At 42.6% G+C, this 27,417-nt stretch overlaps 1 protein-coding gene across 2 annotated transcripts in view; it reads left to right on the top strand.

Annotated features, from left to right (window-relative positions):
• Positions 1 to 27,417, top strand: part of STAB1 (stabilin 1) — a 68,404-nt gene that overhangs the window by 2,200 nt on the left and 38,787 nt on the right. For both annotated transcript variants that reach the window (XM_064518703.1, XM_064518702.1), the window contains 18 exons: positions 5,420 to 5,556; positions 7,953 to 8,068; positions 9,342 to 9,427; positions 10,517 to 10,586; positions 11,714 to 11,809; positions 12,133 to 12,249; positions 12,954 to 13,150; positions 13,369 to 13,502; positions 15,089 to 15,216; positions 16,604 to 16,695; positions 18,554 to 18,676; positions 20,879 to 21,025; positions 23,396 to 23,458; positions 24,403 to 24,516; positions 24,890 to 24,943; positions 26,369 to 26,449; positions 26,749 to 26,907; positions 27,345 to 27,407. In XM_064518703.1, coding sequence (XP_064374773.1) covers positions 5,420 to 5,556; positions 7,953 to 8,068; positions 9,342 to 9,427; positions 10,517 to 10,586; positions 11,714 to 11,809; positions 12,133 to 12,249; positions 12,954 to 13,150; positions 13,369 to 13,502; positions 15,089 to 15,216; positions 16,604 to 16,695; positions 18,554 to 18,676; positions 20,879 to 21,025; positions 23,396 to 23,458; positions 24,403 to 24,516; positions 24,890 to 24,943; positions 26,369 to 26,449; positions 26,749 to 26,907; positions 27,345 to 27,407 — 1,977 coding nt within the window. The remainder of the gene's footprint in view (positions 1 to 5,419; positions 5,557 to 7,952; positions 8,069 to 9,341; positions 9,428 to 10,516; positions 10,587 to 11,713; positions 11,810 to 12,132; positions 12,250 to 12,953; positions 13,151 to 13,368; positions 13,503 to 15,088; positions 15,217 to 16,603; positions 16,696 to 18,553; positions 18,677 to 20,878; positions 21,026 to 23,395; positions 23,459 to 24,402; positions 24,517 to 24,889; positions 24,944 to 26,368; positions 26,450 to 26,748; positions 26,908 to 27,344; positions 27,408 to 27,417) is intronic.

Raw genomic sequence — 27,417 nt, 5'->3', positions numbered from 1 at the left:
GCAGTCCTTTGCTAAGGAAGATGCCACTGAGTCTGGAAGACTTAGAAAAAGGCAGAGCCCTGAAAAGGCACTTGAGTGTCAGAATTAAGGTGGATGCTTTTGATACAGACCCTTCCTTTAAAGGGCCACAAATGGCTATAAGCATGCAAATACAGTCAGTAAGAACCTCATGAATACCTTTGGGCTTGTAGGATAATTGAAGTGACATGAGCACAAATGGGATTTGAAGAAGTGTCTCTACTGGTGTTGTTTATTTATCTGGAAACAGAAATGGGTTCCAACGTGCTAACGCTTTGAGAGGCATGGGCTCATGTCTTCAGCTGGTTTAAGGAGAATTTTGGTCTTTCGATTTGGAGGCACTGTGTTTCTGTAATCCCTGTAAGTGATTTCTGTAATCACTGAGGGATCTGGCTTGGCACTGAAACAGTTAAAACATCAGGTACTGAGTACCCACTCAGAGAGACAGGAAATGTTTTGAGTCACCTCTGGAGCAGTTTATTTAGTCCATGAGAATAACCCTGTTTTAGAGTTGTTTCCCCAAAAGGCTCTTCTGGGGAAAGAAAAGAAACATTTAAAAGGATATAATGGGAGGTCAGGGAGAAGCAAGGGTCTAATGAAGTCTTCCCTAATATTTTAGGATGGCTGTTGGATTTGATTGCGCTAGAACTACTGTGATTCCATGAGATGCCTCCATTGGCTTGCAGGAGCCTTGCAGGGGGTACTGAGAGAGAAAAGAGATATTTAAGCTAATACTTGCTGGAGAAGTTTCCTCCAGGCTCTGATTCTATGGCTCAAAAATGGCAGCAAATCTGTTAGCCTGATTTGTTTTTTCTATACCTCTTTGTACTATCTGGGCTGAGGCAGATGCCGCAGATGTGAGAATCACAAGACTTTTCCTGCTGGGAAGAGGCCAGGCCTGGGCTGCTGGAGGGCAGGTGGGGAATGAGGGGAGTGCTCTGCGCATCCCTGTGCCTCCACTACTCCGTGCAGCTGGGACGCAAGATAGGGAATACCCCACTGCAACAGTGGATCTTGTAGCTAGTTGATTACCAAAACCTCTGCGATGGTGTCAAGATGAACTTGGTCTTATGTGATCTGTGAGTAGATTGTTCAGCCTCGTGCTGAAAAGTTGCATCTTTGGACAAGTTCAAAGGCTTCTGTATCCAGGAGCTACCAGTCTGTTCAACTAAATGGTTACTGAGAACTTCTTGAGGGGTTACATGGCTGTAATGACTCAAGCATGTGCATGCAGCTCTGTTTTGTAAAGGGCGAATGCACTGGAAACTTGGTGATTCATTAGATAATGACTGTTTCCAGAACTGGCTCCCAGGATTGTTGGAGCCAAACACTGACGTCCCAATGTGTTTTTCTTTCTTTCTGTAAGTGTTGCCTTGCAGAAGTATTTGTGTTATGGTTTAAGAGGAAAAGAGAAAAGGAGAAAATGAGGGGAATGACATTACCCCCTAAAAAAATTCCCAGCTTACACTCTTGAGACAGAGTTAGGGGATCATGGACACTTGTTGAAGTAAGGAACATCCTTGCCTGAGTGGGGGCGGGGGGAAGGAAATGTGAGGGCATCCAGAAGCCCAGATATGTGTGAACCGAAGTGCAGAAGGCAGTGGCCACTCATGCACATGGATGCAAGGTCGTGAGTGGATGCAGGGAGAGAGGACAGCCTAGCCCTGGCAAGACAAACCTCAGTGTGGGCTCTGTTGGCTGCAGCTGTATCTCTTCTGCTTCAAAATCCTCTGATTTTGGAGCTGTTACAGAGCTTCCTTTTCCTTGCTTTGTACCTAGAGTGTGATACAATACAGTCCAGGCTGACAACATGATCTGATCAGAATAGTGCCTCTTTTCACCCGCTTTCCCTCTTGTGGCCACCGTGCAGGGTGCACCTCGTACGCCATGCGGGGCCTCTGGACCTCCCTGACTTTCAGCCCGCCAGGCAATTTTGGTACATCAGGGAGGCAGGCATTCCCTCTCGCTACTTGCTCTCTGGTGGCTTCAAACTCGGAAGTAACAGTCACAGCTGAGCCCAGGAGAGCAGCGTATCACTGTTTTTAAAGTGATGCTGTGTCCTAGGAGCCATCTCTGACTTACTTAAACTTCTATCTAACTTTAATCCTCTCCAAATCTTGTGTATCCAAAACATAGCGTTTCAGTCTCTTGATTCCCTCTTCTTCTGCTTTTCTAGGAAGCAAAACTTTCCAGAAAGTGACTGTTTCATCAGTTCTGTCACTCTGATGAAAAGGGACATACTTCTTCTTCTTCTTTTTTTTTTTTTATCTTCCACACAGCTGTTTTCTTCCCCTTTCCTCCTGCCTATTGCTGCTGACACAAGCATATTTCCTTATAAAAAGGGGAAGGTATTACTGGAAAGCAGCCTAAACCTCATGAAGTATCCTGGGAAGATAGGGTAGGGGGAATTAAAAACTGTCTTGTCTTAGAGGCCTTATTTTTGTGCTGAAGATGAGTTGCAAATAACTAAAGCCAACAGGGAGTGACAGCCTTTCTCCTCCCGCAGTGTCCATCTTCATTTAGAAGTGGGGCCACACAGGTGAGGAAAGAGAAGAAAAATTGAATAAGCTGATGCCTTCGTCCAAGTGACACATTTAACGGCCTAACTATATCTGGCAGCCAACTCCTGAGGCTTGAAAGTGAGGATGAAATGGAAGATTTGGCGGGTTTTAATTTCGGGGAGTTTTGTGCTCTGCTGTCTGTGTAGTCTCTTTCATATAGATTGGGAAGCTCAGGAACCTGGTAAAGGTTTGTGATGTAATTATGACAGTGTTAACCCCATTGCTCGCGGGAGGGCATCCACCTCTGTATTTCTTTCTCAGGGATCTTCCCATTCCTTTTTCTGAGACATTGTGTCAGTGAAGGTGAAGGCTGGGATTTGATATGACCAGGGAGGCAAGAGATGAACAGTTCTGTCAGAATTTTATTCCTGGCTTTATCTGGCTTCTTTCAAAATCCCAGCTTCAACCTGGAGTCCTAATTTGTACTCAGATCAGCTGGTTGGACATGCTTCTTCCCTGCCCTATTGATGGCACTGCTGATCTTCTGAGACAGAGTACTGTGGAGGTAGCACCTCCTTTATCCATCCATATCACCTGTCTTTTCTGTTTTGCTCCATGTCTTTTCTGTTTTGCTCCATGAAAAGGTGAAATCTCTTCTCACCGCACTTTGTGCCAATGGGATAGAAGCACGAGGGACAGCAAAGGTGATCTCTTTCCTGCTGCATAAAATTAGTAATGCTGAGGCTCACAGGACAAGGAGGGGTGGGGTTGGTGGATCTCAGATTTATTTTGAGCTGTTTATAATGCAGAGAAGAGAGTTCTTGACATAACAGGTTCCTTTGGGATTCTGCCACCAAAGGAAATGTAGGCTACTGTGGAGTAAGAAAAGCCTTCTTCTGACACCAGGAACGGAACAGCTAGAGCTCAGCCAAGAAGGAAAGAGCAGAATGCAAACAGGGATCATAGATGTGGGAGCCAAAGTCCCGAAGTGCAGGGGGCCTGAAGGGATCCTGGCTTACAGGCCATAAAGCTAGGCCTGTTGGTGGCAGGACCCAGCTGGGACTGTGAGCTTCTCTTATGAAACAGATGCACAAGTGGTAATGAATGGCCCTGTGAAGGGCCACCATGGGCACGGGAGATGCTGGGTTCTTGAGACAGCATTCCCTGCATGGTTGGCTGCAGAAAATGAATCCATGAAGATGGGAAAATACTCAACAACTCCAGGCAGAGGTGACATGGCTGTGAGTCAGGAAACTGTTCCAGGAAGACATCCCTGCAGAGCTGGGAGTTGAAGGTTATCTCTCAGGAGGTTTTCCTGACAGAAGTCTGCTGGCTGTCATCTGGGAGTGCCTTCCTGAGCTGTCGATAATGGATGGGAAGCAGCAGGCTTCCTCCCTTTCCCTGAGGCAAATGCATGCATTTGGGCTTGCTTAGGTTCAGAGAAAGCAGAGCTGAGCTGAGATTGCTGATCGGAGCCTAAAATAGGGAGTTGTGGGCATGTGAGATGTGTTAACCCAATTAACCGCGTTGTTCAGTATTGTCCTAAAAAAATCCCAAATCAAGGCCTCCACCCAAAATTTGATCTAATGTTTTTATTTTTAGAAAATTAATTGCCTGGAGCAGCTGAGGTCAGCTGTGCTTGTTTTCCAGTTGGTAACCTTTTGGGGTAAACACAGCTCATGCCTCCCAGCTTTTCTCTGCCATCATGAGTGTCAAACATTCTGAAAAGGGTGCTGAGGTTCCCCTGCACTTACTTGACTCCAAGAGTTTAGGAATCTTTTTGTGGTAAAATCATGAGCTTTAACCACAGGCTGGCATGCAATGATGGTTATTCTCTCTGAGGCTATATTTTTCTCATCTGTTCTGGCTGCTTTTGTTTTGGGGAAACAAGGTTGGAGGGTAGAGGGGTATGGAAAAACCCTGTGAGGAAGCCTGAGCCACTAGAGAGAAATTTTTCTGGTTAGATAGTGTGTGCTGAATTTACAACCAGCCATGTCAACTGCATAAGTGTCCTGTCTGATCTTGCCAGTGTTTATGAGGTCCTTTTTACCTAAGGTCAAAACATCAAGGGCCATTCAGATGGTCGGACAGGTAAAGAGCAACTTCCCTTTAAACCTTCCCCCTCGCACCTCCTCTAAGACAATTGCCATAAGCAATACTTGTATGAGCAGCTCCTGGCCTCTGGGGAACAGACTGAACCAACCTCTTCATTTCTTCCGACCCATGGAAGAGCAATGAAATCACAGTGCACTGAATTGTATCATTGGCATGGAAAACAGGAATACTGTGTTGCATTTTAATTCTGCATCCTCTGCAGTGTTTAGGGCTTGTTCTGACATGCTGCTACAGCATTTACAGCAAAAAGATCAGCTTAAATTAACAGAGTAGGATTATGATTATTTTAGAAATGTTTAGAATTTTTGTGGTGAGGCAAAGGGAAAGGGAAGGGAAAATGATGGCAAAGATCTCTCCTTCTAATGTCACATGGCTGCTTACAGCAAAAAAATATAAGCTTGAATCTGACAGGGAAAAAGCAATCCTCATCATTTGCAAAGAAAATAGAAGCTGTTCTGTGTTGCACCGTCAGGTGTACTACCTGCCAACTTTGGCTGCTCCCGAAGATGAATCAAGGCTTAAATTTAATTTTGTAGATAGGTGTGATCTGCCCTATTGCCTTCTAGCTGAGGTCCAAGTGGGGTAATGTGCATCAACGTAACACCGTGGTTTAGCCCATATGAGTTTGTGGTGTATCACAGAGAAGCCACGCTGGTCAGTGCCCTCCCTGTTGGTCACCTCAAGAATGGTGCAACGTTAATAAAGTTACTGAAGGCTGACCAGATGAATGGCTGAGGTAACAAAGTAATTCGGGGTTTATTTCCATTCTGCTTTTTCTTTTTAAGTTAAAATCCATGCGATGCAATGTCAGGATGACGTTTACCTTGAATACAGCATGTACTGCTTGTGCTGCAGCTTCTAAAATGTTTTGTCCAAGAGGCTGGATAAAGACCACCCAGGGATTAGGAGTGAGGGACTGCAGGTAAGTCTTTTTCCTCCTATTCATGTTAAGGTTTTCTTGCATCCTGCAGTATGAGGAGTAACATGTGCCTTCAAGAGAATGCAGAGTTTTTTTCCCATGCATTTCAACATAGGCTTTTCTGATATGGGCTAGCGAGAAACTCAAAGGTAGGACCAAACTCGTCTTGGTGGTGCCAGACAATGTAACAGCAGACAGATTGCATATTAAGAAAAAGATTTTCAGTGGGAGGGTAGTGCACCATTGGGACAGGTCACAGAGAGAGGTGGAAACTCCGTTCTCAGAGGTTTTCAGGCAAAAACCTTTGCCCAGGCAAAGCCACGACTAATTTGCTGGTGATGGTCCCAGTCTGAGAGGGAAATTGGACTAGAGACCTCTAGAAGTCCCTAGAGTTCCCTCTCCTCAGGACTTCTGTGATTTTGAGAAACGGCTATCTGTAAAATTAGAGGAGCAAATGATACTGTTGATCCTTATTGACTGGGGAACAAAATGACAACCAGTCCCCACACCTTTGGTATATAAATGCATGCACGTGCGCATACACACACACATACATAAATGCATGTGCACGCACACACACGCACACACACACATATATTTGATTATATGAATATTTAATAGTCATGTTGTTGTATTTGTGCCATTTAAAAACCTCAGAGAAGTTTGAGTGTTCATTCCTCAGGCCTCCAACTGTGAATGAGGAATGTAGCATTTCAGCGGAACAGCAGCCGCCCCCATTTTTTGAGGCACCTGAAAGAAAATTGGCCTGACTGCTGCTGTTAGGGGAAGTATGGTGGGTCTGAATCAGTTGAGGCAGGAGTTTTGAGAACTCGCAGCTCTAATGATCTAAGCAGTTTTGTTTTCAGGTGCATAAAAATGTATGTATGGCCCCGATCTTGTTATTTTTGTCTCCTTTTTGCTGGGCAAAGGTTTTGTATACACAGAACAAGTTACACAATAATTACTTTTACCTTGCCCTGAACAACCTGAGCTACCTAATCCTGCTGTAGCAACTAAACAGAGGTTTGTCTTGCATAGGAACCTGTTCAGATCCAGCATTTGGTAGTGGATTATTAGGGAAAGAATATAATGGTATTTCCCCTTGTATATCCTCACATCTTCCAGCAACAATCCTCTGAACTTTTAACCTTCCTAGTTATCCTTAAGAGAATTGCTTGTTCTTGTTTTCTTTGCTCTTTATTTGCTCTTTTTTTTTTTGCTGATCTGTTGAGCTGGATGCATTTCTATAGCTTGGCTCTAATAGGAAAAGGGTGAGGGAAAACTGAATTTGCCAAGAAGTTTCTCAAAACAAAACACTATAGATTATTGTTTGCATATATATTCAGTAGTGAATGTTAACAATGAATATATAACTCCATTGTCTACTGTCTTCTGTGATTCACTATTCTGTAGAAATACTTTAAAAATAGCTATAGCAGTCTTGCAGTAATCACAGACACAGATAGGAGATAGATGGAATCAAAAGGGACAATGCTATCTGAGAGAAGTTCCAAGCTCCTTTTGAAAAGGAAGTTGTGCCAAAAATAAAATGAAGTGTAAGAATAGTGCGAGTCCCAGCTTTTCTGAGTGTTTTCTGCTGTTGCTGTGGTAGTGGTGGTTGTACAGACCCAAGAATAGACGTGTGCAACTCCAGGAGCTGCATACATGCAGAACAAGAGATGCTGTGCCACCAAGGGCTTACACTGTGTGTAAAGGTGGTGGATGAAGGGTTGAAAAGGGGAAGGATGCTCCTTCTTGAATAATTAAGTGGTTTGTTCAAGATCGCATGGAGAATCAGTGAATAACACAGGTATTGAATCCAAATTTCCAGCATCCCAATCTGGAGTCTTCAGTGCAAGACAGAAAGGGACAAGTCCTACAAGAAAACTATGTTGTTTCAAGATTCTTTCGGGAGTGAAGTCTAATTTGAGTCACCCTGGAGGTCCTAACTCTATCTCTATGCTGTCTAACTCTCCAGCATCCAAAGTTTCTGTCCTGATGCCATCAAACTGTCCAGGGTCCTATCTCATGCCCAGTCCCTGGCAAAATTCTTGTAACCAGTATTTGGAGCTCAAACCAATGGGTTTCCTTAGAGAAGACGTAACCAGAGAGTGCTGGAAACAAAACTCTTGTGTGCCCGTGTATGGCTTTGTAGCTCAAGACCAAGATTCTAAGCTGGGTCCAAAGTGCAACAGAAAGGTAACAAATGAGCATCCAGCCTCCTGCCTGGGGGGATCTCTCTGCATATATGGTTTCGTTTCTCACGTCAGTCTGTCACAGTCCTCAGCATGATTGCTTAAAAACCCTCCAACAAGTGTGTGGTCAATACCAATTCATAAAAACTATGCTGGGCCCAAAGTTTGTGCTGTAATCACAAATCTTGGATTGTTCTTTTTAAGATACACTGTCAAGTTAGGAGAAAACACGCTTTCCCAGCCAGGGTGCCATCACATATGTAAGAAGGAAATTGAGGAGAAAAAATGCTGCTCAGGATTCTGGGGTACAGAGTGCTATGGTAAGTTTTTCATCTCTTTACAGAGGTCTCTAGCTATAGAATAGGTTAAACTAATTTTAACGTAAGACATTATGTAGGTATTGAGGTGGTTACTTTTCATTATATCCCCTTCCTGCTTTGTGAACACTCACAAGATCTCCCTTATCTGTCTAGGAGGGTCAGAAGATAATCGAGAAAGAACCTTTTTGCTTCAGAAGAGTTGGATCCCCTTACATTTAACACATAACATAACCTGCTCTGGTGGAACTTCCTGTTGTCTCTTCTTTAAAAAAGAACATTTTGGAAAGGGATTTTTTTGTTCCTCTTTAAGAAAGTTTCCAAAGGAAGAGGAAGATATTTCTTGCTGATGTCCCTTTAATTTGGGTTGTGTTTGCCATGTATGCTTCTGTATAGTTTGGAGCTAGTCAGCAATTCAGCCACTGGAAAGACTTAGCAATTCCACCCCTCTCATTCACTTTCATGTTAAATAATTGGATGTGCAAATGTTTGGTTTTGTTTCTTCTTGTCTCAACAATCCAAAACCAAGATATACCAAGCCAAACAGTTCTCATATGATTGCCTAATCACAGGAATATGGAGAAGACTCTCCAGTACTGCAGAAAATGAGAGGTTGCTTGAGTCTGTTTTCACATGGAAATGGTTTGAATAAGCGATTGGCTTGGTCAGAGGAATCCCACACCTAAAGTTTTCAAAATAGTCTCTAGAATTTGGAGGTACCCCACTGCAAAGACACATAGACCATGTTTTTCTGAGCACATTCCCAGCTCTTTGTGAAGTCAGCAGAAACTGCAGATGCTCAATATCTTTGAAAAGCAGACTCCCATCTGTCCTGAGTTTCAGAACTGCCCTCATATGTTTGATACCACCTCTCGCTGATCCTAGCAGACTGAAAATAGTGGCTGGATCCCCCAAAATGTTTAGTACTTTTGCGGAAATTAGGTTAGTTACAACTCCCTGGGAGCTTTCTTAACCTTTTTTTAAAGGTTAAGTGGATAATATTTATCAACTACTACAATAGGAAAATAAAATCATTAGTGATTTAATAGATGCAGGTTTTCCTCTTTGTTTAGATGGCAACTGGATTGTTCCTTGGTGCCATTCCTGGCCATCTTCACCAGCTCTGGGACGTTGTTAGCCACATTGGATAATGAGGCAGGGACTTTGCTGGTTGAGAGCCCATTGCTTTTGGAATGCCTGTGGGAAGAGGAGAAAGAAAGGGCGAGGGAGTGCTGATTTTGCAGTTTAATCTTGTTTGGCCTGTCTCGTTTCCTAGAGTGTCCAGGTGGCTCTGAAAATCCCTGCAGTGGCCATGGGACGTGCTTGGATGGTATACAGCAAAATGGGACCTGCATCTGCAAGGTCAGTGCGCGATTTATTCTGAAGGTGATGTGCTTTTTTCAGAAGGAGTTGTATAGTGTCTGTGCAGGTGCTTTGGGTGAAGGCTGGCCTTCCACGTGGAAGGTTCTTTCATTCCAGCATCAATGTCTGTGGTTTTTCTGGAGAATCAGTGCTGGATACAGCACTAAGACACTAATTGGTGAGGATATGGAGTTGGGAAGGTTCGCTAGGAAGAAATGAAGGAAGAACTGCTTGGGGTGGGATTTAACCCTCTGATCAGTTGAAATAATCTGTGTCTGTCTACAGCTGCAAGAAGCGCTGAGGCACCTGGTTCTTAAAGGGCTGTGCCTTTTGCATACTTGGACGATATACTTTCCAAATGAACTGGTCTTGCACTTTGGTAGTCAGATCCTTCCTTCTCAGGAAAAGCAAGAGATGCCAAAAAGAGGGTTGAGTGCAGAGGAGTATTTTTTTCACTGCAGGTTCAGACTTAGTACAGCAAAAGTGTAAATAATTCATGCAGGTGTGAATAGTATAGAGCAGTGTTTCTAAAATTTTTAGCTTAACAGATTAGTGTCAGACTTCAAACTTTCTTTGATATGAACCGTACGTTTTTATAGCATCCTTAAATAAAAGCATTGTCAAAGGATAAGCTAGAATCCTACTTCTTGGACTACTCTTTGAGAACAATTGATTTTGGACTTAATTCAAATACCCCTTAAATCATTAAAATATATGTTAAAAGTCCCCAAGCCCTATAAAATCAATGTCAAATGTCCCATTCCAAATTTATTTCTCAGAGAGATAGCAGAAGTCAGCTGGTACATTTCTGTCTATTTGTGACCAGGACTTTGTTTCCTCAGTGCCCATCAGAGTTTTGCTGGTGACAAAAACTGGCATGTCCTCACTGTGTAGGCTTACTGTGTGGTCTTCTGTGCCACAAGGACTCATTGATACTACTAGAGCATTGGACAGATCGATTTTCTTTACTGTATTGCTTCAGCTGTCACATAAAATCAGAAGTGAGGAGAGATTTCGAGCTATGACAATGTTTGGAACAATGCAATGATATAGAAAAATAACATCTGGTACATTTTGCACCTCTTCTAGGAACAATACAGTGGTTTTGCCTGCCAGAACTGTCGAGATGAAAATCATTTTGGCCCAGACTGTCAGTCAGGTAAGGATGAGCAATTCAGATGAAACCACCACAAAGTACCTGAGAGCAAGGAAAGAGCAGGGGGAGGCTGAGTGGGGAAAGGTGCTGGAGAGGAAGAGGGGATGCCATCTGACAGTGTTTAATAGCAGATATCTTGGCATTTCATCTTTCTGTCCTTCTGATATGACGCTACTTGGTTCGTTCATTGGGAAGGAGCTGAGATTCTGGTCTCCCATGAGGGTGCTGGACTGATGCAATGGGAGGTCTGAGGCCTACACTTTGACCATATAATTGTCACCGAAATGTGTTAAATACCAACTTTTTTCTTCTTAAGGCCTATCACCTACGACTCATCAAGTGGCCTTGTGTGAAAATCAGGCGTCTGGTTTTGTCAGCTGTAAGCACTGGCTCAGGGGAACAGGGCCATGCTGTCATTTGCCAAGTAGCTCCTGTCTTATGAACATAATCTCCCTCACTGTCCCATTAGACAAATGACTCTGGTCTCTCACTCAAATCAGTCCATTTTCCCTACTGTAATTTCACTTTCTCTCCTTACCAGGGTTATCCCAGAAGGCTTTGAAGTTTCTTGTCTCTTTTTAACTAGCCCATGTTACCTACATCCCACATCCCCTGAAGTTGCCCACATTCCCTTCCCGACTGTCTTTCAGATTCCTGTCACTGCTCCAGTTGTCTTTCAGCTTCTTCCTTGTTGCCCTCTCTACAAATTAATACACACAGTGCTACTTCTCATTTATTTTATTTTATGAAGCAATTTTTGGCCAGTGCAGCCTAGCTGCTACAGAAGCCCTTGCTGTCTTATTGCCTGGTTCCCTTGTATCCATGTAGATCCATGTAGCTGTAGTCTCAGGGCAAGAGCTCACAGGATGACACCAATGCTAGGATCACAAGTGCAGTAGGCTGTCGTAACACTCCCTTCTTCCTTGCTCTAGGACTGCAGGAGACTGGGAAAAGTGGAATGTTAAAACACACATCTGAAAAGCTGGTCAAGTTTTTGCATTTGAGACTGCTCTTACAGGGCAACACTTTGTCCTCTTCAGCCTGGGACTTGCAGCATGTCCTCTGTAAGCTCCAGCTGACATGGCTTCTCTCTTAGAAGGAACTAAGTGTGCTCTGAACATTTTTTGCAGTTTGTGACTGTGTGCATGGGGAATGCAACAGTGGTGTCACTGGAAATGGAAGCTGCACTTGCTATGGAGGCTACACTGGCCCCAGATGTGACCAAGGTAAATGCACTGGTAGCTGGAAAGGGGCAGCTGAGCTAAATTATGAAATGGGCTTAGGTGTATGGAGGTGCCAGAGGGATAAATAACTTGGGAATATAGAGGGAAGATGATCAGAGTACAGGAGAGCTGGACAGAGGGAAAAGCCGGGGTCTCTTCCCTACTTCGTAAGTGACAGTGGCCGAGATGTACCATCTCTTTGTGCCTCTGTTCTTTCTCTGGAAATGAAGTAGGTCCTCCTTTTCTCTCTTTTGTGAGGTAAGTTTTGTCTTCCAGAAGTGCCCTTCATGCTCAAAGGGAAAATTCTCTTTGCTGTGTGTTTCCAGAACTTCCCCTTTGCAAAGGCGTGATATGTGAGGCTGACAGCCAGTGTGTGGTAAAGGATGAGACGGCGATGTGTGACTGCAAACCGGGCTACAGAAAAAGTGGAACCACTTGCCAAGGTGACAGACTTCCCTGTGACCCTAAATGGTCCTCCATTTGGAAAATATTCTGCAGCTCTGCATGGATCTGATGACTGTGACTACAACAGTCTACCTAACTGTGGAGGCTTAAGGACCTGATTTTTAGGAATCCCTTTAACAGGAATCCATCCAGCACTTGCCTGTATGTAGGTACTGAATAACCACAATAGCAGGATACTGGTGAGTCTGTGCCAGTTTAGATAATGCGTAAAGGCATGTAATTTGCGTGTTTCTTCAGTGATTTAAATTTAAGTTTGTCAATTGTGTTTGTTAAAAGAAAGTCAATAATATACATGTGACTAGCTAGCAATGGATAGCTCTATTTTCACTGGCTTTTTGCAGTTTTAGCTGTTAAATTGACCACACTCCAGTTTCAGGTATTCTCAGACATGATGGAAAATCAGAAATAATTCCAAGCATCTTCTTTCTGTTACTACTGTTACTGACATTTGTGTTATTGAAGTAATATGAGGAATGCCTCATCCAAACTCCTCCAATTCAAAAATCCAAACCCTCTGCACTCTGAAATTACGTATTTGCCTGGGAAATTTTAGAAGTTTAATAGAATAAATTCCTGGTCCTCCATTCTTCCTGGGCCCTTGGCTTTCTGCAGTGTCACAGCAAATGCTCTTTTGAAAACAAAAATTTGGATACTCCTTCACCTCTCATCTCTTTATTTGCAGTTGAGGATCCCTGTGCTTCTTCACCGTGCTCCCCCTCAGCTGTATGTAAGGTTCTCGGACCAGGAAAGTATGAATGTACCTGCAAAGGAGGATTTCAAGGAGATGGGAAGATATGCCAGCCCATAAACCCCTGTGTTGACAACAATGGAGGCTGCCCAGAAAACTCTACACTCTGTGTTTACAAACGTCCAGGAGAGGTAAGTGCAAAAACAGCATGTCAGCAACATGTATCTGAAAACAGCCGGGTGAGAACTTCTTCCAATGAGGCTCATGATCATATTCATCAAGCCTGCTATCCTCACATTTTGCAAGTGGAAATCACTGGCTCTTTTTTTTTTTTACTTTTTTTTTTTTTTACTTACTGGGTAAGAGATGATGAATGCAGAATTATAATCACAGCTTTGTCATCTCTTAGGCATCTTGTGTTTGCAAGCCTGGTATGAGTAGGAGAACTTCTTCAGCAAGCTGTTCTGTGTTTCCCAATGACTGCCGGCAGTATTTTTGCGACATGACTTCCACATGTGAAATTAATTCCCAGGGGAATCCTAGGTGAGCCAATTTAAAGATTGCTATTAAAGAAGCAGATTCTGCAGCTAGAATGGCAGTTGTGTTTGGCTATGCTGAAGGAACAGAGACCTAAGGGAGGATAATGTACCAGAGTCACCTTTTGAGAAGAGCCTGTTTGTAATAATCCCATTGAAAGTAAGAAGTTTTACATCAGTGAGTGTAGATCTTGGCGTGTGGATCACAAGATGCTTTAAATTTGGGGCAGGAGAGTCTTCTGTGATGTGAACTGGAGGGGGTAACTCAGCAAATTGGTGGTGGTAGTAAGATATTATTCAGTTAATGATCCATCCCTAAAAGGTGTGTGTGTGACTCTTGTTTGGTTAGTGTGTTATTCTAAGAAATCCCACATTTGGTTCTGAGGGCTAAATCTTTGGTTCTTCTGTCACTCAGCCTTGTAAGCAAGAAAGAAATTAGAGTTGTGGAATGACAGGGAAGGGGAGTTGAGGGAAGAGACACCAGACGTCGTTTCGTCCTCTTTGGAGCAAAACACCTAAAAGTTGATACCCCTTAGATGGGAATATTGCCAGATCTAAGATCATTTTGGCGTAACGGCCTCCCAAATACCAGACAAAGCTTCACAGAGGATTTTGTGTGTTACCAAGAAAAGCTGGAGCTTCTCTAAGAGACGGAAGAGAGAAAGGACAGTCCCATCCCCTTGATCCTTCCTCTTCAGTGCAGCTAAAACTTCTAGCACTCCCCTGCTCATTATGTGCTCCAGGCCAGAAAAGAAACACAGTGGCTTCCTCCTCTGAATGTATGCCAGCGAAGGGCACGACTCTGTGCTCAGTGCAATCCCTGCCTTTAGCATATCTGCTCCTTAGCAGCTGGCACTCAGCCCTCTGAGGCTGGAGTAATGTCAAATACATCCCCTGTCCCACACATCTTTGCATCCCTGAACTAGCAGAAGCAGAGCTGATACTTGGACAAAACCCAAACAGGAAAAAACGTGGTTATCAGCTAGTAATCTTAAGTAGTTTCTGAGTAATGACTATAAATCCATGTGAATCAGGACAGAGATTTTCACATGTAGATAAGCTTTTCTGCAAAAGTCATTAGCCTGTCTGAAGCTTTCAGTAAGTCTGAGATGAACCACAGCTAGCTGCTGTGCTGGGACTGACACTTCACTGAGATATGATGAAGTTGAGGTGTCACAGAGAAGCTATTTATTTGCTGGATTTTCACGTACACATTTGGTTTTTATACACGACCTTGAATTTTCAGCTGCTCTTTTGACTGGTACTGACTGAGTACTTAAATAGAGAGGTCTTGATGAATATATTGTGGCTATCTGTGCACTGAATTTACTCTAGAGCAGACAATCCTTATGTTGATTATATCTGGGAAAGCATCCTCCTCCTTTTTGTTTAATCTCAAATTTACTTGCACTTCAGAAGTGTCCATCTTCTTTTCTGTCACTTCGTTTAGACAGAAGGTACTAAGTTCTTACTTACACCTTGAAGTCGGGATTCATCTTCCAAATGTAGATATTGATATGTTGTCCTCAAATTTGTCAAATCTGTTGAGAACTGCTTTATAATGGATTGTTATGTTTCATTTTTGTCTCTTAGCTGTGTCTGTAAAGAAGGGGAGATTGGAGATGGGAGAAGTTGCTATAAAGATCTCATGAGTGAAATAAATCAACAGAATTTGCGAGGAAGGTTTATTAGGAAATTAAACGTCGCCAAGAAAATGTTTGGTAACTGTCTTCTGAATTTGTTTAGGGAATGGTGCAAAGGTGGGGACAAGAGTATGTCAGCAAAAGGCTAAAAGCTGCCAATCGTGATAGATTTATTTCACAGTGTATGACCATGTGCTGCAAAATCAAACAAGTCATATATCTGAACTCATCAGTTCTGGACTGTGAACTGAGGAAACTGTTGCAAAGATCAATGTGGAAGAGTGTTTGGTATTCGTCAGTCCACAAAAGAAGGGAAATATATGGCTCGGGGGTGTGATTCAAACCCCTTTGTTTCAAACCACCAGTGTGCCTCCAATTTGCGGATTTGTGCTGAAGGTTCAGCAATCTTTTAACTAGGGCTGAGTATGTGAGCAAAGGTATCTGTGTACACGAGGCTGGTGTGCCATGGATCCTCATCCAGACAGACCGCTGGAACATCTACTTGTTTTTTTCACCTAAGCCATTAAAGAGTCCCCTTGCCAGCTCATATTATGTATGAGTGGCCATTATATAGATGAAAGGACTTTATCTTGTGCACTGTTGTACTTTTTAAGTGAGGAATTGTTTTGCAAAGCATAGCAAACTTTGAGAACACATGTACTGCAAGCTTAGCATCTGCAAAGGTTAATTTTTGCCTTTTTGTAATCCATGGAAAGAATAAGAATCCTTTAGCTCATGATAAAGCATATTTCTGTTAGACACCTTCTCCAAATTATTCTCTGCAGAGTCTTCTCTATCTCCACTGACTTGACAGGGGAATAGAGAGGAGGCCCAAAACTCAGATTAGCATTTATGAATATCCCTCTTCCCTCTGCGTACCAGTGTTACCAACACTCGTTTTTTGTACGTTTTCCACGATCATTTGTGCTATCAGCAACTGCTCAAAGGTATCTGGGTTCCTAAATAGTGTGCAGTGGAACTTGATATCCAACAGCTTTTGCCGATGTGGACTTTGTTGAAGGGCCATTGATGACAGAGTGAAGGCTAACTGCTGTGGGTTCAGAGCAGCTTCTCAGGAAGCATTTAGTCTCTGTTAATCCTAATGACAGCCTGAAATGAGTTGTCTCAAGGGCAAGACTGAGAGCATAAGAATAAAGTAGTAAGAATGTGGGAATTAAATTATTGTGAGTATTCTGCAAACTTCAGCACTGATCCAAAGTGCACCGAAGTCACCAGCAATCCTTCAGCAATTTTGTGGGTGAGCACTTAAAGCTAACAGCCACCAAGGGGGGCTGTGATACCTTAGTAATCCCAAAGTTCCTCCAGTTCCTTGCAAAGATATGCTAGTCACTTGCATCAGGCTGAAGACAGGTAGACTGGATTATGTTGTTAACCTGAGGAATAATCATTGCTGGAGTTAAACCGTATGCCAAGTAACTACTTTATGTTGCCACTGTTTTTACAGCTTCTGGTTGTTCAGTGTTGCTGACCAGATATGGGCCTTTCACAGTCTTTGTACCGTCCCTTCTTCCAATTCACGATAAAATGAACTTTAACGTAAGTTTTCTTGCTTTTAGCAAGTTTTTGCTATCTTAGGATTTCTTCCTGCCTGGCTTCTGCAGGCTATAAAAACTAATTGACAACTGAGGGAGAAATTTTGGAAGGCAGTACTTGCGCAAGCAGTCTCTTGGGAAGACTGTTGATTGTCTGGTCAAGTTGCAGTGTCATAGAGGATGTTATATCCTTGGCATCATTTTGAAAATCTCTATCTCTCCCTTCAATATTCGCAGAGTTTGTTTGTTTTTAATGTCAGGGAATATAACCTCAGAAAGTTTAAGTTCTTCTGGCCATTCTTCATTTAAAGCTCCTACCTCCTGTGTGGGACTATTCTCAAAATTTAGGTGGCTTTCACTGCTTCAGAGTGGGGTTTTCAAAAGCATGCAGCAGTAGTCAAATTCTTCTCCTATTGACTTCTGCTGTTGGACATGTTTAGAGGTCACTCCCTACAAAGTTATGAATGACTCCTGATCCCTTAATTAAGCTACACTGGATGTTGAGCAAAAATGTAGGATCTGAACTTTGCAGGGGATTAAGACTCCTAGCCTCTGTGTGAATTTTATAAATGCTTCTGATCTTTACAAGAGGTCAGTCCAAAGCTCTGCACACAGATCTCCTGAATACTGAAAAGAGGTTGAGATCTGCATCCAAGCATTGGATTTTGGCCATTCCTTGTTCAGGCCCCAGATATGGGTATGGTGTTGACTTCTTGGGAAGAGCTCATTTTACTAATGGGGTCAGCAAGGATGACAGGGCTAGAGAAAACTACTGTTGAAGCCGAAATAAGAGTTTAGGGAGTTCTGGGCGTCAACAAGTACATCCTACAGGTCGTACTACCATTTTATTTATTTTTTAATTAAGCTGTGTTCATTTACAGTAGTTTTTTCATAGACAAGCCCACAACCAGGCCATCCATCGTTAAGACAAGAGTGTACATAAGCCATTTTGCCATGACAGAGCCCAAAATCAGCATATGTGAGCTACAAATGCAGCTCATGCAGTAAGGATTTTAATTGCATGCCAGGCAAGATTCCTGTTGTGTTTCAGATAGAAATTAGCTTTCAGCTAGCACACAGATATAAGAAGGGAAATGTCTTAAAAATAAACCATTTTAAATAACCCGCTTTGAATACTGCATTTCCAGCTGTATTAGAAATGTCATTCTCCTCCTGGTACTTGATCACAAGCTACCTATGCAGCAGCAGTAACTCATGTACAGTCTATGGAGCAACTCCCGGCTGCAAATGCCAAGGAATTAGCCATCTCCTAATACCTTTTTGAGCAGAGGTTTTCACTACAATGAGTAAGGCCCCTGTGTCTAGAATCACAGAAAACAGACCAGAAAGGGGCCCCTGAGTTGTCCACCTGTAGCCCCAAGGAAGGATCAGTTCTATCTAAATCAGTATTAACAGATGATTGTCTTAACAAATGCCCGTGATGGAAAGCCCAGAAAAGAAAGGAAGAAATCAAATATAAATTCAGCACCTCCAACTGCCTACATGGTCCAATATAAACAAAGACCGTCTGTGAGGACTTTATGCAAGTTTTGTAATCTGTGGCATGCAGGGATAGTTTTAAAATTGTCCAAATACAATAGGTTTTGCTGTAGAGAACCCCTCTGAAGTCACAGGTGAATCAATTTCCCTGTGTTTGTGTGTGTACACACAAAAAGAAGCAAAAGATCTGGTACAGTGGTCCTCCAGTGAACCAAAAATGGAGAGAGAAGGTCAGGCTTATATGCTGAGAATTTCTCTGTGTGTGTTAGCTGGAAAAGAGGTACAGTTAGGGCTCTTTTAGTAAGTGAGGTTTTTAAAGAGCATGCCATTTATCTCCTTTATTTGGTCTTTACTCCCCAAAGGATACCGTTGCAGAGCATTTATGCAGAATACACATTGTTCCTGGTCTGCATTTGATAGAAGACATGATAAAAACCAAGACTTTGTGGACCTTGTCCGGACACCAGCTGACATTCAATAGCCAGGTAAAGGATCCTCCAAACTAAACTGAAGTCCCAGATCACTGCTTTCATGTAGGGCTGACTGGGGCTTAAGTACAATTCTCTTGGTGCACTTTCTTAACCAGAAAACCTTTTTCTCTAATTAGCCTGCCTGTGATCAGAACAGGATTTCGTTTCCACTTTTTTAAGAGAATCGTCAAGTTGTAGGAACTAGAAATGTAGGAGATTTATTAGATTATAGTCTATCTCCTTTTCAGTGCAAAACTGTTCTTCTCTTGCTAGATATTCTACAGTGCTGTGTCTAGTTTTAAATAATTCAAGTGACTTCTCTGCTTCTTGGTTCTTACCATCCCCTTGTGGTGTGTGTACACAAAGATGACATTGAACTGTTTTTCACTGCTCTTAAGTTGTTTACATTTCCTCAGTTCTGAGAAGCTAAGTGTAGTATTTAAGATAAAGTCTTGTTGTTATTACAGAGCACATCTGAGACAGATGTTGGCATCGCTGCATCTGTGGTGCGGTAGGTTCCAAGGTCAGTTGTGGGGAGTGCTGCCAGAGAGGCACTCTGTGATATGTGCTCTGGTGGTCATGGGGCAAAAGGAAAAGGTAGGTGGGAAGAAAAGGCTGTAAAGTCATATTGATGCTTTCCAAGCAACAGGCTATGTTGAGGGTTGAAGTCATTTCCGGATTCCAGGTGTTCACAGCTCCAGAGGTTTCTCTTTCCGTTCAGCTCGTTACACAAACTAGAGATGCTGTTGCCTCCCAGTAAGCTCATTTGTGGGACCCAAAGCAATGTGATGTCAGGCCAGACACCCCAGGCAACTGCTTCTCCTGTCCTGCAGATGACAGTTAACCAGAATCTGACTCCTAAGCTTGGGGAATGGTCTTTCCTGAGCTTGTATATGTATTCAGGAGAAGAGACCTTTTCCCTGTGCTGTTAGCAACTGCAGCATCCCTGTGGCTGGAGTGGGAGAGGCAGCAAGTCTCTCTTTGGACTGAATGCTTCTCGTTGGAGATTGTGTGCTTGGACACAGCTATGTGCTGAATGTTTTCTCCTCCAGTTGCACTTTTCTCATTCTATTTTATTTTTCATAGTCATCCTGGCAAAGAGTTTTTAATCATTCTGTTACGATATGGAAGACTGTTTTTCCGCTTTTCCTTTTTCAGTTGACTCATGTTTTCCAGCATCTACTGTTCTCTCTCCATCCTGCACTTTTCCGGCATGCATACTCACAGCTGGCCAGGGGAGAGCCGTATGTTTCCTCTCTGAGGATCCAGCCTTGGCCTTGAGGTCTAGGTTGGAATACACGCTCCCTGCATGCATCAAAAGGACAAAGCGCTATTTGGAGTCAGGGAATCTGAACTGGGCTTGTCAGGCCCTTTTTAAGTTCCTTTCCTGTTTGTTTACTCAGGAGTCTTTTGATCTGGGAAGTCTGCCCTCCCCTTCCTTTGTTTCAGCCAGAGTCCTTAGTGATGTGAGCTGGAGTTCAGAGCAGAGAGGCACAATTCAAGAAATGCACATGGCAAAATGAAAAGCACAGGCAGGCTGTATTTGCCTGGATTTGGATTAGAGATTTAGGTTTGCTAGAGCACCAAGTACCTTGATGCTTAGTTTATAGGTTACGCTTTGTACGCTTACATTACACTTAGCTTCAGCGTATGGTAGTACAATGTAGAAGGACCAGGTGTCAGCTGCAGTACCATATAAATCAGGGAGCCTGACTTTTGGCTTTGTTATGAAGACTTCTTGCTGCCATTATAAGCTAATAAAAGCAGCAGTCAAAGCTGTAGTTCCAGGATTGCCTCTAAATTCTGTACTCTGGCGCCCAGGAAGCAGTGTGTCTCCCTTCTTGCATTTGGCAGATTTAGGCTGCAGTTTGTCGATGGTGAATGCATGTTTTTGTGATCCAGAGCTGCGACCAAGCGTTGTTCACACTCAGGCAAACCTAGTTCTAGAGCTGACTGTCCTGAATTGGATCCTCTTTCTGTAATAAGACTTAAAAGTACCCTAGGATCCAAATATTATCCAAACTTGAATAGAGGTGGGATATCTGTTGTACACACTGAGGTCATCCCTTAAATTTACTTTTTCTGCAGCAGCTCCAGCTGTGTCTTTACCTTGATGATCTATAGGTGGAGCACACTGAATGGAGCCTTGGTTTATAGATATGTTGTGATAGCATGGATATATTTACCACAAGAAAATAACCTTGTATTATTATCCAGATATACAACAAATCGTTTCGATATCAAGATCTGCCAGGGGATCTGTACAATGTTTTGCAGTCAAATATACCAGCAGCCAATGGCGTTATACATATTGTTAACTCTATAAGGAAAAAAACCAACGTTGACAACACTGGAAACCCACAGGTACAGAGACATTCTTATTTCTTCTATTTTATGGAATAATAGAATAAACACTTTAAAAAATCTGTTTCAGTGGTTGAACTTCTTAAATCAGTGAAGCTTGTTTTTTTGTTTCCACTCCTGTTAAGGCCTGTTAGGCACTGTTATGTCAGCATATCATTAAAAGTAGTTAATAGCACTACCCTAGTTAGATACAGACCTTGTAGTGATGCTTTCACAGTGCTTGGACAAGTAGAGAGTTCTACTTTTTGAGTAAGATCACACTTTTCATAGAAAATGAGCTCTTTTTTCAGCTTTATTTTACAAGAAAATAATAGCATAAATAAAAAAGCATTTTTCACGTAAAATTCAGATTAAGATTTTCTTTCATTGATCTCTATTGCATTTTGAAATTATACTCAGAAAGGTTGTCTTTGTGTTAAAAAGATGTAAAATGAGGACAAATAATCACCTCAGACTTTTGTGTTTTGAAGTCATGTCTTGAATTTAAGACAGTGGACAGGGATTTAAGAGTTCTCGGTTCAGTCTCTGCCTTGGCTAAGCACTTTTCTTTGTTAGCTGTGAGAAGTACTTTTGCCATAGCTACCACATGGCTCTGCCTGAGCATTTTTATTTTATTTCCATATGCAAAAAGCAGCCCTATTACCTAACTACCTTCTTGCAAAAAATTGCACATAGAATGACACATGCTCTTGGGTTTGGTAGGATTTTGGTAGTAATCTGCACTTGCTTTGCACCATTGTAATTAGACTATAAAAACAGTAGGGTTGTGTAGTGTTATGGTTGTATTTTGTGTGTTTGAAAAACAGCTGGAACAATGTGCTCAGTATTAGTAGCTCTTGATTTCAAGTGCCCTGATCATGGTGTATCCACTGTGTAAGTCCTAGGTCTTCATATGGGTTTGATTGTGCCCATCAGTGATGTTGAAGACTGTTGTCACTTAAGATGCTCTCAGTCTCATGACGTGTGCAAGGATTTAAAGTGGATGTTTTCCAAAAAGGTGCATCTGAGGTCCAGTGGGAAAGCTGGGGCTTAGGTAACTGCAGGGAAGAATTGGTAGCTATTCTGGTCATGATGCCAGCCCAGCAGTCTTTCCTCCACCAGCTCCTGTAAATTTTTGGTACCAAGTGCAACACTGTCTGTCACTGCACTGCTGATATGCATGTTCAAAATGTGTCGGTGGATACAAACTTTTAAAGCAACTTTGCATGTTTTTTGTGTCCCACAATCAGAGTGATGTTTATCCACTGTCTTGTAAGAGGAGTAGGAGGCGAGTCAGGTGGCTGGAAGAGAATGCCGGAGGGATGCTGTCAGGGTGGAAGGCACAAGCGTTTTGGTTTGCCAGGAGCTGTTTTAGGGGAAGGATGTGAGCAGGGTACAGGTAGCAACTGTCATGATCCAACTGCAATGAAGACTGTCTGCTGGGATCTGAGCAAGCCTTATGCCAACTCATGCTTCATGCCACTGAGTCTGAGAGAGGCAGTTCACTCTTGCTCCCTGCAGATTTTGTCTTTCTCTGGACCCCTTCAGACATTTCCTTTTCCCTGTGACACTCGCTTTGCAATGAAGGCAAGTGATCACACAAGCTATTTTTGGCAGCAAATCCCTTAGTATCAGTGTTCTCTGGAAATGTTCTGTGCCTCTGCATGTTCTGCAAGAAGCACTTTCTGCCAAAAAGACATGCAGATTTCTGCAGATGAAGGTCAGATGGCAAGCATCTCTTTGCTAGCTCTGGTGCTTGGAAGGTGACTCATCCTGTTACCTTTGTCTTTCTGTGCTTCCAGTGTTGCATATCTAAAGAGCACCTGTTGCTCCTTTAATGGAACAAAAATCTCAATAGGCAACCTGGCAAAAAGGAAAGCACCGGTTTCCTCCTTGTTCGCAGGTGTATCCATACAGACTGTGTTTCCTCAGCACTGGGACTCATCGGCAGGTGGCAGAATAAACTCTTGTCCTCAAAGCATGGGGTGGGCTTGAGATGACAGAGCAGCTCTGCTGCCTGCAAGCCCAGATCTCATTCGTATATGGCTGCAAGTAGTATGTCTCTGGTTTTAATGATGATGAGTGATTGCCTCTTCATTTGATTTAATTTGCAGAAGGGATTAGGTACACAGAAAGGTGCTCAAGTGCATGATGCTTTGGAAAATCTGGTTTGCTGTGTATGGGAATGAGCTTGTGCCTAAGCTACTGCAGGTTCAGTCCTTGCTAGGTCAACTGACCAAGACAGTGGTTTTGAATATTCAGAGGCTGATGGCCTCCTGTAGATCTTCAGCGGGCAATCCATGAACATTACCTAGACAGAGGCATTCCAGTTTGTGCTCAGACCTTGCTTCAGACCCAGCTATTTTTTTTCCTCTTTGTATCTTCTTGCAGAAAACCATTGGTGAGATCCTTGCTTCAATGGAGATCTTCAGTCGATTTGAAACTATACTGGAGGTAAGCATCTTTGTTTGCCCCAGGAAGGTGCTGCACTGCTGCTATTGCAAAGCTGGCTACTGTTTTAATGGGAATTTTTAATAACATTGAAATGCATTTCAGTGGTTCGGCTTTCTTTATGGGTGCTTTTTTCTGAATCACCACTTCTTATTTTCTGTATTTTACAAGCAAATGTAATGGACAGGAAAGATCTGAGTTCTAGCACCTATAGCGGTTCTGGCATGAGCGTTGAGCATGCAGGTCTCTTTACCCTCTCGTTCTCCCCCCTCCACCTCTCACCTGGCACAGAGCTTTTCTCCAAAGCACATTTAGTTTTTGACCTCTGTGTCAGCCCAAAGAATGAAGGCCTCATTTCTGAACATGCCTGTCTATGCCAAGCTAGCTTGAAGCTACCTGCTTGTTTGGCGTAGATCTCTAAACAAAAGCAATCCTCAGGTTATAATACATTGAGACTGCTGCCCAGGCTTGATTTAGTTGATATTTTTACTAGGGACAGATTTTCCTTTTATTTTCACTAGAGTCATCTGGCTCTGCTCTAGTGTTGTGTTTCAGTTGGATGGCTGTCAGTTGTTTGCAAAATTCACTAAGTGCAATTGTGATAGTAGACCTGATTCTCTTTTTCTTCTCCTGGGGCAGAAAGATATGGTTTTAGTCTCTGTATATGTACACAAGGGAGCTTTAGTCCAGTTCTCCCTTGTGCACATTAGCTCCCTTCACAAAAATGCCTTCCTTGTCCAAGCTATGTTTTTATAGCATTTATGTCTTTGCTATGTTGCCTGCCTCATCTTGGTGTCCAGTTGCCTCCCGTGTACATTTGCTTTTCAATAGTGTTGTCTCTAGTGGGTTGCCTCAAGTTTCCTCTCCCTTTCTGGTAGATCCCCCTCACTGACTTATGCTAGATCCATGATGAAATCCTTTATTGCTTTGCTGTTTAATTTTTGCAGAACTGTGACCTGCCTGCGATACTGGATGGACCAGGCCCCTTTACTGTATTTGTACCCAGCAACGATGGTGTGGATAAGTTGAGAGATGGAAGGCTCATTTATCTTTTCACAGAGGTGAGAGCTCATAATAATTTAAGAAGTCTCAAGTCAAGTGTGTTGCACTAGGTTTTGCTGGAACAACCTGTGCCTGATCACTGCTGAAAACTGGAGCTGGCTAAACCACGTCTCTGTTTGTGTAAGACTTTGGGAGAGAAATGAATGCAGATGGAAGCGGCTATGAGAAATACATTTGGTCAGATTGTTTAATCTGATTTTTGGCCTTTTTTTGCTTTTGGGTAGGGGGAAATGAAGGAAGTGACTCTCCAAGTGAAGTTACTATGATGGTACATAGAAATGTCAGTAGTTGGTTAAAAGAAAATGTAGTTGTCTCTTCTTTCTCCTGAGCATTGAAGGGGTGTCTAATTATTATGTTCCCTTCTTTCCTTAGGGCATAAATAAACTTCAGGAACTTGTGAAACATCATATCTACACTTCAGCAGCGGTAAGACAAGCAGCTCTAATTTTAGATAATTGGGGTCCTTTGGGCCAGCATATAAACAACAATGTTGTTTGGCACAGAGGTTGGAGTATCGATGACTTCAGCTGCTTGCTTCTTGAGCTTCCCCTGTGGGTGTAGAGATGTGATCCAGGGTCTGATGAGACAAAGCATTTAGCATGGAAGTAGTTGCCAAAAAGGAAAGCTTTTGCACTTCCATCCGAAGCTCTGAGTTTCCTGGGGGTGATCGTGCTCATTGTTCACATGGTCTTTACAACAAAAACATTGTCTAAAGAGTTTGCTGCAGGCAAATGCTCTTTTTATTGCATTCATTTGTTAAACTGTTAATTAGGAGAGTGTATCTTAACTATGAACCCTCCATCCCACAGTTTCCCTAATAGCAGCCACAAAAGTTACATCTAAACGAAGAATTTTTCCAAACTCCCGTGCTCCTTTTGCTCTCTCCTAGGGCTCCACCAGTGGCTAAAGTTAGAGATGGAGAACTGGTCCATGTGATCCTGTAATCTGACCTGGTTCTGCCGTTCTCGTACCAACAATGCTGTATAATATAATATCAGGGCAAATAAAATTAATACAGTGCATCAACAAGACATTTTCCCTTATATAATAAATAAAAGAAATGTTTAAAATTATACACAAAGCCTATGGAAAGAGAAGCGATTACTCAACCATTATGGTACAACGTTGTGTCCTTCATTAAAAAAAAACAATATATTCTCATTCTTTACTGAGAAGCAAATGTCAGTCCTTATGATTTTTCTAATTCCAACTAAGAAAATGAACAGCGTATTGACAAAACAGCAAAATGTATTTTTTCTTGCAGTTGCTGAATAACAACACGGTAACAAGCTGAGCTACCTATTTTAACAACCTGTTGGACATTTAAAAAAAAGAAAAACACAATTGGTTCAGTTCTTAGAATTTCTCCCCTGTCAAAACCTTATATTTAAGTTTCTCCTTATAGTAGCTGCAGTTTACATTTCTTCTGCCTCTAGAAATAAGTTTATTAAGTCAAAATAAATTATCCATTATGTTTGTGGCTCAGTTTTACTTATTTATTAAATATGTCCTGAAGAACTCCCTTGCTAGTCTGACCCTGCTTGCAGCTGTATTAGTATGGATGAAGACTCAGTTTCAGTTGTGTTGGACTGCAGCTTCCGCAAGGAACGAATACTGAGGCTGCTGCCGCAGGCACTGCTGTGTTTGTGCTATTGCAAACAGTCCCCACAAAGCCCTGGATTTCTCTCTGACCCATTGCGCACATTGGAGATATTTCATGAAATGTAAATGATAAAGCCAAATCCCCTTTTAAAGTTTTTTTTTGAGGGGGGAATCCTGAAAGGATTCTGTAACCTGTACTGCAATGGGCCCGCTTTTTCATGGTACTATCCCCTCGTGTTTTTATTTCAGGTGACCGTAGAGAAACTGATAATGATGCCACACATTGTTACTATGGCTAACCAGGTACTTACCATCAACGTCAGTGCAGATGTAAGTATGAAGTATCAAAACCCTTTTGGTCAAACCCCTTGTGCTAGGAGAAAGTGCGGCTGTGGTTCTGAACACTGTACTCTGGGCCCAGCTCTGCTTCCTCCTCTGCTTAATAAACTAGACTCATTTAAAGTCATTGAATTATTTTTGCTTCTTATCTGTGACTCTGCTAAGGGGCCTGACTGTTTTATGTGGCTGCACTTGGTGGTGTGTACTATCTGTCTCCTGTATTGGTTTTATGTAGTTGGTACTGTCTAACAGGGTAAAAAGCAGGTAAATTATTTGTGTTTCTGCATCAGGGAAGAATTCTGATGGATGAATCGGGGATCCCCATAAACATGAGAAACATTGTGGCATCAAATGGTATCATTCATACCTTGGATGGCATCTTCATCCCTCCTTCAATAGTCCCCATTTTGCCGCACAGATGCAATGAAGAACAGCATAAAATTGTGACAGTAAGTCAGCTTCTCCCATTCTCATGCTAGTGGCTGCTGTAGGCCTCACACAGTCCTGGAGGGATGAGAGCAGTCCATATAAGTTACATTTGGGAAGTGCATTTTCCCTGAGATGTCCCATAATGTGAAGTTAGCTAGTATCAACACCATGAGCCATGAGCATCTGCTAGCACTTTGCACTGCTTTTTTGGCAAGTCATTTGCCTCCTTGCCCATCTTACGGTCATGTACAAGCATTTCCTTGAGACAAAGGGGTCATTTTATTTAAGTGAAAAATTTACCCCATTTCAGAGCCTGCAAATTCCCTTTTAGAAATGTTTTTGACATGTCATGATGTTTTGAGTATACACTGTGGGAGCAGTAGCTCTGTAGTGTTCTTGGCATGGGGAGTGGGTGCCTTTGAGAAGATTACATTTTCCTCTCTCATTTGCTTAACAGGGCTCTTGTGTGGATTGTGAGGCCCTTAACAATAGTGTTTGCCCACCTGGCAGCAGAGAAATGGTAAATATTT

This window comes from Dromaius novaehollandiae, chromosome 12, assembly GCF_036370855.1.
Source record: "Dromaius novaehollandiae isolate bDroNov1 chromosome 12, bDroNov1.hap1, whole genome shotgun sequence".
Classification (NCBI taxonomy): Eukaryota; Metazoa; Chordata; class Aves; order Casuariiformes; family Dromaiidae; genus Dromaius; species Dromaius novaehollandiae.
This window is presented reverse-complemented; position numbering and strand designations above follow the sequence as displayed.